Here is a 10,251-nt window from a genome sequence, read left to right as displayed (position 1 = left end):
GTTTTACCCAGTCAATACCCTGTGGTCTAGATCTCAGAGAAATGAATGGGCACTTGTCATGCTGATTACACAAGAGGGAAGAAAAATGATTTTTTCTTTTGGAGAGAAGCAATCTCTGTTTATAACCAAAGTGAAATTGTTTATTACTTCTCTTACCTTAGTTAAAATCTAGGCCTCTCGCCGTCTGAGGTGGCCCACGCTCTGTCTGTGGAGTGTGATTCTCCCAGGGCCAGTCTTGCTTTTCGAGATGAACAGCATTCTGTCTATGGAATGTGTATCTCTCTAAATAAATCCACTTCTCACCCATCAAGAAACAATTTTTTATTCTAGCAGCTTAGGAAAATCATAAGAAATTTCAGGGAACCGTATACCCCAAAACTAGTTTCACTTAGATTTTACCATTTGCTTCTCTGCTTTGGTGTGGGCATTTTGTGTTTTATTTTCTTTAGTGTTCATACTCACTATTTAGTATTCTATTCCACATAAACACAAACCACGCCTTCATGTCTGTTTTAATGTGCGGTCAGTCCCTACACATATAAAAATTAAGTCGTATCTAATTAACTTTAAGTTTTTATATATTTATTTATTTTGGCCGCCCCGTGCGGCGAGTGGGATCTTAGTTCCCCGACCAGGGATTGAACCTGTGCCCCCTGAAATGCAAGTGCAGAGTCTTAACCGCTGGACCTCCAGGGAAGTCCCTCTAATTAACTTTAAAAGGGTTAGTACTTTTTTGTTTATTGTATGATTTAATAGATATTAAACTGAACTCTGGTGATTTTTCCCAACCATTTTATTATAAAAATTTTCAAACATACATAAAAGTTGAAATAATTTTGCAGTTCATAGCCATGAGCTGGCCAACTAGATTTTATAATTAACACTTTACTATATTTGCTTTATCACATCTCTCTCCATCCTTCTATCCATCTATTAGTCCATCTTGGTTGTATTTTTTTAACGCATTTCAAAGTAAGTTGCAGACATCAGTGTACTTTACCCCTAAACATTGTAGCATGTACATCACTGGTTGCTTGTTAAAATGTGTCTCTTTACGTACATTCTGTTCCTTTAGCAATATGTTATTTAAAAATTAAATTTTTTAAGCTTATGTCTTATATGATTATTCCTTCCCCTTCAGAATGTTGTCTAAAATTTTAAAAGAATTTAAGGCCAGTTTTTAATTATTTGATATTTTAAGTAAAATATTATTGATTCCTACTGTACATTTGGCCTTATATTTAAAAATAAGTTTTATTTTTTTAGGGATCCTTTAAATACTTCAAACAAAGGATAGACCATTACACTTTAAAGTCTAGCTATCAGCGTTCTCTTTGAGAATTCCAGTCTCAATTCTTTCTTTTTTAACATCTTTATTGGGGTATAATTCCTCTACAATGGTGTGTTAGTTTCTGCTTTATAACAAGGTGAATCAGTTATACATATACATATGTTCCCATATCTCTTCCCTCTGCGTCTCCCTCCCTCCCACCCTCCCTATCCCACCCCTCCAGGCGGTCACAAAGCACGGAGCTGATCTCCCTGTGCTATGCGGCTGCTTCCCACTAGCTATCTACCTTACGTTTGGTAGTGTATATATGTCCATGCTTCTTGCTCAACTTTGTACTCCGTGCTGGGAATAAAAACAGCGTGCAGAGGACCAAAGTAAACAGAACTTCCCCAGCCCCTCTCACAACGGTAGTTACCTGTTGTACCTACCAAAGGGTAGACAGATTTATTGCTTTATTTTTATATAACTCTTGCTAAAATGGAAGGAGTTTTTTGTTTGTTTTGAACAAGAGCAGCAACTGATGATCATGTGCATCAATAAAATGCTTAATTTTATTACCTTATTTCAATATTTATTAATGCCTCCCAAGTATCACAAAACTTGTGTTTGTATTATATTGTGTTATATTTAGTGAGTGGAGTTTTTTGTTTTAAGGTCTGCTTTTCGCTTTTGTGATGTGATACTTTAGCTACTGACTTTTTTTGTAGGCCAGTTTTTATGAGAGATAAAATGTAAATTAGACCTTGATACTGCATAATTGTATTGAATGCTTAAATGATGCATGTCCAATAAACTATAGCACTCTGTTGTTTAATTTGTTTGAGATTCAGCCATTTTATAATGTAATAGGAAATGCTTAATTTCATCCTAAGTGCATCATATAGAACACTAACGCCAAAGTTCATTCTCTTAAAGCAAAGGATATATCAGTATGCTTTATAATTCTATACTATGTTATTTGCTGCAAATAATATAAAAATTGATCCAATTTTATATTGTTCTCAGACAGCAGATCGAAAGGCCTCCAGTGGATAATAGATACAACCATAGCTTATCCCAAAGCTGAACCCATAGATATTCAAACCTGGATCCTTGGATACAGGAAACCAGTAGTCACACATGTACATTACAGGTAAGAATTACACATTAGTACTCAGCGTAAAGCCAACATAAAGTACTATCTCAGGACATTGTGAATGTTTTAATATTAAATTATAATTGATAGTGAAAACAGTTGGCTCAAAATCATTCTTATGCTGAATGTTTAATATGAAAATATCATTTGAAGTAGTTATTTTCACTGAGTGATAAAAGTCTCTAAAAATGGCGTTCTAGAGGCACTATGATTATTTGATCGCCTGACACTCTTGAGTGAAAGTAATTAACTTAAAGGGCAAATATCAAGGATAAATATGTACTCAACTGGGGTAAGTAGATTTGTATTAATAGAAATGGAATTTGTTTTTAAATCATTAAGTCATGTAAGATTTTCTAAATGATTGAATTGATAATTCAGCAATGACTTACACTTCCAAATTTTTAATATTTTAATATGCCTATGTCTTTTGCATGAACAACAGCAAAACCATTTATTGAATATTCTGCAACAGCTCCTTGAGATTTTTTTAATATAGACCTTTCTTTTTTTAAAGTGTTTGAGGTAAATGTGTATAGGTATTCATATCAAAAAATGATGCTGATAGGACCTGGATAGAATTGATTGCTTTATAAGCCATTTATCTCCTCGTCAAAGATCTCAACACATGGCAACCAAGTTACTAAGGGAGTAGTTGGTCCCAAGGAAGATCACAATTGCCACAAAAGCCTGCCTTTAAAGAGGAAAACTACTCAAATTACCTATCCATTGGAAGTAAATAGGTAACGTATTTTCATAGGTGTAAACCATTAGAGTTTTCAAATATAAAAACAAAGTTAGGGCTTCCCTGGTGGCGCAGTGGTTGAGAGTCCGCCTGCCGATGCAGGGGACACGGGTTCGTATCCCGGTCCGGGAAGATCCCACATGCCGCGGAGCAGCTGGGCCCGTGAGCCATGGCCGCTGAGCCTGCGCGTCCAGAGCCTGTGCTCCGCAACTGGAGAGGCCACGACAGTGAGAGGCCCGCGTACCGCAAAAAAAAAAAAAAAGTTAACCATCACAATAGTCTACATAGAAAACCCAAGAAACTGAGTTCACCTTCTATTTATAGAGTTTAGCAATCTTGATATAAAATCATCACAGAAAAAAATCAATATTATCCCTTTTTACTGACATAAATAGAAAATGTAATTTTTTTAAAGATACTTATCTGAGAAGCAAGAAGACTATAAAGTATCTACCAATAAAACTTAAGAAAAAATGTAGAAGACTTTTATGAAGGAAAATATAAAACTGCATCGAAGAACATAAAAGACCTGAATAAGTGGAAAGAGATACTGTGTTCATAGAGGGGAAGGCTGAAAATTATAGAGATGTCAGTTCTCCCAAATTAATCTATAAATTTAACATAATTGCAAATATATTATATCCAGGAGGATTATGATCAGAATCCAGGAGGGTTTTTCTGGAAACTTGACAAATGGTTCTAAAATTCATTTGAGAGAGTAAAGATAAATGAATAGCTAAGATAGTGTTGAAGATGAACAAGACAGAGGAATTCTTCCTACCAGATGTCAAGGCTTAGTGTAATTAAAGCAGTGTGGTATGAGGGCAGGGTCAGATCAATGGAAAGATTAGAAAAGCCGCATTTACTTGGGAACATGTGTATGATTGATGATTTTCTAATTATATTTCTTATAGTTGATAGTTATAAAGGTGATATTTGAAGCCCATCCCATAAAGTAGTGTTACTTCTTAGATACTGCATTTAAATTCTGAAAAACACAATCAGCGAGACATCATATACCATATTTCACCCATTAAGATACATATTTTTTCACATGTTAACATCTCTGAAACTGAGAGGCATCTTAAAAACCAGTATAATAAAGGCTTAGTTATAATTTAATTGTATATTTGGCATGCAGCACTTAAAAGTCCAAAAAGTAATTGCTACCTCTCCCCTGTCCCCCCCATCCCCCCAAAAAAGGCAGCACAGTGACTGCTGAATGGTTGGTATTTAACTGTTGACAGTGAATGCCTCTGGGGAGGGACTCTTACTTCTCTTTGTACTATTTTAGGCCTTTTTTTTTTTACAGTGTGAATGTATTAATTGAAAAAAGAAATTGCCCACAATTTAGAATTTTGGTTTAATAATCATTTGAGTAATTGCAACAAAAGCATTTTCGTCAGGTAGTTATAAGAATTTAATAAGTTCACATTTAAAATGCATACTATTTAATAGATACCAAATAGATTTTACCCCTTTAAATGAAGGTATTGAAATGCTCAAATTATATAATCTAGATTTTCATATTCTAGTGTTTCATCCATAATTTTTGTGAGGCTTAAATTTCTATAATAATTTTTTAGTATAAAATCTAGAATAAAGTAGAATATAATTAATATAGTAAAAATCAGTTATTCAACATAATGAGGTTTCACGTCACCTTTTCCCAGTAACTGTGAGTAACACTAAAGTGGTTCACACCTAAGTGGTATACACAGGTACTAATGATGCAGGTTTAGAGGTTTACCACCCTCAGCCCTGGCCCCCAAATTACTTACCTGGGAGTGAGGTCATTAGAGTGCCTCTTGAACTAAAAGTGGCTTTTTTCCCCAGGAGAAGGAAACATTGTCCTGTCTTCAGTTTTTCTTATGGGCCTTTTGTCTACCAGCACTTATAATTATTGCTCATTTCACCTCTACTTCTGATTCTCTTCTTCCTGTCTGCTTTTCTTGTCATCTCTTGTTTTCTATTGCTTTGCCTCTGGGCCCTAGCTTTTCCCTGGAAAAGGCTGGATGTTTTAGTCATAAGTCACTATTCAAAGCTTCCAGTTGGAAAATGGAAAGTTACACATTAAATTTAATCTTCAAGTTTTTAGTTCTGCTTGACTGATTTTATTTATGTTCACCACCCCCAAGTTCTTTTCTCTTTTCTGCCCCAGCAGTTGTTTTCCCTTTTCTTTAAGAAAACAAAGCATTTTAGTTTGGCACCATTCAGGATGCTGATGGTATTAAATAAGTGGTCTTAATTGAGGTTTGACTGTATTATGGATTGAATCCTGTGTTTCTGTAATGAAGTTGAAGATTTGAAAGAGGCGAATCATCATTTCAAATAAGATAAAATCTCTATCCTCTAGTTAGAAGATATGCTTAATTTCTTCTCAAATGTTTATAAGAAGTTATAGATATACATGAAAGAAATTTTTAATGTTAACATAGAACCAAGACATAACCTAAAATCTGATTTGCTAAGTCATTTTTCAGTATATGAATCTGGACACAATAAGCTTTGGAAATGAAGTGCTCTATCCCACCTTGTTGGCCCTCTGGGGGCTCACCACTTCTTTTTTCACTTTCAGATTTCTCTAGAGTCAAGGACAATGCCTGCCATTGGTATTCAAAAAATGCTTTTCATTTTCTAATTAAGTTTTGTTGGAAATATTATGTCCCCCAAATTTTCAAAAAAATTCTTAGAGTTTAAATTTTAAGTGAATAGTGGTTAAGCATAACTCTCACTGATCATTATTTATATTTTAGTTACTTAAAGTCATTGGATTGGATCTGAGAAGTAGAAAGGGCTAGCTAGGTCTTTTTGTCTAACCTTCCATTTAATACAGGAATACACACACAAACACACAGAGATTACTTAAGTATAGACCTTCTCTAGGAGCCTGTTTTTAGTCCTCTTTTTTTTTTCCTGTGGAGGTTGAGTCCATAATAGGAGACTATGTAGCAGTGGATCCTCTGTAGGTGTACCTCTAGCTCTCAGTCTTTCTGCCAAGTTCCAAATCCTCACTTAACTTCCTTGCCTCCACCTGGATACCCTGTTGCTTCTTCAAACCTAATATGTCTAGAACTGAACTCATTTTCCTTCACACCAACTTGTTTCTCCTGGCTTTCCAATTGGGGTTTATGGTGACATCATTCTGCCCTCACCCAGAATAAAAATTTTGGAGTTCTTTGACTCTTACACTTTAAAATTTTATCCTCTCTCTCAAATCCAGCCACCATTTCCTATGAAAGGTACCTCTGCAATGTTTGTTTCTATTCCCTCTTCTTATTTCAATGCCATAGCCTAGCTCAGATTTCATTACTTCTTACCTGGAGTATATTTGCCTATTAAATATTCCCTTTATTGACAACCCTCAGAATGGGAGAAAATATTTGCAAACGAAGCAACTGACAAAGGATTAATCTCTTAAATATACAAGCAGCTCATGCAGCTCAATATCAAAAAAACAAACAGCCCAATCCAAAAATGGGTGGAAGGCCTAAATAGACATTTCTCCAAAGAAGACATACAGATTGCCAACAAACACATGAAAGGATGCTCAACATCACTAATCATTAGAGAAATGCAAATCAAAACCACAATGAGGTGTCACCTCACACTGGTCAGAATGGCCATCATCAAAAAATCTACAAACAATAAGTGCTGGAGAGGGTGTGGAGAAAAGGGAACCCTCTTGCACTGTTGGTGGGAATGTAAATTGATACAGCCACTATGGGGAACAGTATGGAGGTTCCTTAAAAAACTAAAAATAGAACTACCATATGATCCAGCAACACCACTACTGGGCATATACTCTGAGAAAACCATCTGTCATACAGAATGAAGTAAGTCAGAAAGAAGAAAACAAATACCGTATGCTAACACATATATATGGAATCTAAAAAAAAAAACAACAAATGGTTCTGATGAACCCTAGGGGCTGGACAGAAATGAAGACGCAGACGTAGAGAGTGAACTTGAGGGCATGGGGAGGGGGAAGGGTAAGCTGGGATGAAGTGAGAGAGTAGCACTGACATATATACACTACCAAATGTAAAATAGATAGCTAGTAGGAAGCAGCCGCATAGCACAGGGAGATCAGCTCGGTGCTTTGTGACCACCTAGAGGGGTGGGATAGGGAGGGTGGGAGGGAGGAGTCTGGGGATATATGTACACATGTAACTGACTCACTTTGTTATACAGCAGAAACTAACACACCATTGTAAAGCAATTATACTCCAATAAAGATGTTAACAAATATATTCCCTTTATTGATATTGATACTTCACCCTGTGTTATTTATTTCACTGCTATTCTCCTCTTCCTAAAGCGTGGGACCTTTTTTTTTGTTTCTTTTCTTGTTTCTTTATTCCTTTGTTTCTGTCTTTTTTCTTTTCTTTTTTTTGTTATAGACATTGGTGGGACACTTGGCAAAATTTGAATGAAATCTGTAGAGTGTAGATTAGGTAATAGTATCAGTGTTGATTTCCTGATTTTGATCATTGCAGCATGGTTATATAAGAGACTGTTCTTGTATTTAGAAAATGCTCATGGGAGTGTTCAGGGGGCACACCATCTGTAACTTACTCTCAAAAATTGAGGAAAGATCATATATATACATATATATATGTACACATATATCAGAAAATACATATATGGAGAAAAAGAATGATAAAGTAAATATGGGAAATAATGATATTTGGGGAATCTGGGTGAAGCATATATATGAATTCTTTGCACTATTTTTGTAACTCTTCTTTGAGTCTGAAATTATTTCAAAATAAAAATTATTTTAAAAGTCATTAGGGAGATATGGAAAAATCTCTGTACCTTCCCCTCAATTTTGCTGTGAACCTTAAACTACTCTAAAAAAAAGGCTTAAGAAAAATTTTTAAATGTCATTAGACTCATGGAAAACATAATAGTGATTCTCTTAAGCAAATATACCAATCTTATATTTTGCTTACTGGATAGTTCAGTTCATTCAGCAAGCATCTGTGTCTCAAAGGACGTAATACGATAAAAGATATAATAAATAAATTTGAGGTGTAAAGAATGCCATCTCATTGTTTATGCCCTCAAGTGGCATGTTAGTTTGCTATGGCTTTGACTCTTTCAAGGAGCAGGACTCAAGGGGAAGGCGTAACAGGCTCAATTGTCCCTGACTGTGAAGGGAAGCAGTAGTCTAGGTGCTGAGTATTTGCCATCTCCCTTTCGACACAAACCTTAAAAAGTCACTCAAAATTCTCTCCTATATGACCCTAGGTTTGCTACCTTAGAGCCTTGGTTTATTCCTCTATTAAAGTGGAAAAAAATTTATATCTGAGTTGCTGAAATTGTTTTTCACATAGCTGAGTGGGTTTTTTTTTAAGCCTTTCTAGTGGATGCAGGAGGAAGCTACAAATACTACGTTTTAGAATGTTGAGGATGAGGCCTGAGCCGCTTACCTAAGGACGATGGCTCAAAGCAAAACTTCTGGGAATTGAGTGCTGGGAGATCTTCTGATACGTTAAATTTGACAGGATCTGTTCTTGTCCATAAATCTATTTTTGGTGACAAGTAGTTTCCGCATTTCTGAGTTATTCTTGTCATACCAGCCCTGCTGGTGTCAGTTAACTGTACCTGTGGTATTGTGGCTGTCTCCAGATGGTACCTCATCATGTTTTATGCTGGCGGATTACTTTGCATTTAATTCAGTTCAGCAAACTTGAGTTCCCACAAAGGAGCAGGCACTGATGTGCACATGGGTATGCAAAGATGAGTATAGCACAGTCTGATAGAGGAAACAGACACATAAGAAAATAAATAGAACATAAACTAATAAGCATAGTTATGAAGGACAGAGTTGGCACTGAGGAGGAATTATTAACTGTAGGGGAGGAGGAGGAGGAAGCCAAAGGAGCAGACGACAAAGGTAGAAGAAAGCCAAATCCTTATCTTCCTTAATAGGAAGTCAATGAATACACTTTAAATTGGACAGTCTAGCATGTTTATAAGCAATGTGGAAGTGAACAGCAAAAGAAAGTTGAAAGGGGTTGTATCTGGGGAAGAGGGATCTGACGAGGGAAAAAATAGGTCTATTATTTTTCGTTGTGAACCTTGTACTGCTCTGATTCTTGAAAGCTATATGCATATTGTTACTCTGTTAAAAATTTGTTTTAAGTTTTTTAATCCTACTGACTCTTTTAGGACAGCTCAAGTGATGCCTTTTCCATGTAGGCTATATCATAAGTAGACATGCACACCCCTTCATTTAAACTTACAGAGAAATTGTTTAAACTCCTTATATAACATTTACCACATTCTGATTTTAGACTTTTTGCTTGTCTGATCCCTCTGCTAGGTTATTAGGTTTTAGAAAGCACAAACAGTTGATCTTCTTCAGTGCTTATTAGCTCCTAATATGTAGTTGGCATAATTGTATTGAGGATTTAGCCATGGTGTTTGTTAGCTCACGTTTGGGAGTCTTTGTGGCATGAAAATTCTAGTGAGAATGTATAGGTGCCAGCTAAGCATTATTTTATATCTTTTTTTGAAAGTATAATTTATCTAGTGCTCTTAAATATAATACTGTGGATTTTGGTGGAATACTCTGTGTTTAAGAGCACATTCTGGATTACTGATAATAATTTTTATTTCTTGAAAATCAAGAGCTAAGTTTTCATTGGATAGCTATTGGTATTGGAAAGATTTGTTTCTGTTATTTATTTATATCCCACAAGAACTCCTTTTATTTGATTCCAAGAGGACTGGTATTCAGTGCATTTGACACTCTGCCATATTAGAAGATTAGTTGTTTTAATATTTTAATCCCGTGGTGACCAAAGAATCGGAGTAATAGAGGTAGATTGCTCTTGAGGGAGCATTTGGTCTGCCCTCCTGGCTGCCTCCTAAGGCAAGAGAATGTCCCAGCTGCTCTAGGCGAATGGAAGGGTAGGTTTTCGGTTAAAACACAGCCCCACTCCCACACTCACCCCATTTAAAGCAATAGGTACTTCGCCAACCTCACCACATTCTTTCAAGAGTTTAATTGGTAAACCCAAACTTCCTCTATTAATTCAGCCTTATATCAATGTCACTTTTCTCCTT

At 35.8% G+C, this 10,251-nt stretch overlaps 1 protein-coding gene across 5 annotated transcripts in view; it reads left to right on the top strand.

The window, feature by feature from the left end:
- Positions 1 to 10,251, top strand: part of LPGAT1 (lysophosphatidylglycerol acyltransferase 1) — a 116,711-nt gene that overhangs the window by 93,595 nt on the left and 12,865 nt on the right. For all 5 annotated transcript variants that reach the window (XM_082832659.1, XM_082832656.1, XM_082832657.1 and 2 more), the window contains one exon: positions 2,297 to 2,423. In XM_082832659.1, coding sequence (XP_082688785.1) covers positions 2,297 to 2,423 — 127 coding nt within the window. The remainder of the gene's footprint in view (positions 1 to 2,296; positions 2,424 to 10,251) is intronic.

Source organism: Leucopleurus acutus, assembly GCF_964270905.1.
Source record: "Leucopleurus acutus genome assembly, chromosome: 2".
In the NCBI taxonomy this organism is placed as follows: domain Eukaryota; kingdom Metazoa; phylum Chordata; class Mammalia; order Artiodactyla; family Delphinidae; genus Leucopleurus; species Leucopleurus acutus.
The sequence above is the reverse complement of the archived record's forward strand: the minus strand, read 5'-3'. Positions and strand labels throughout refer to the sequence as shown.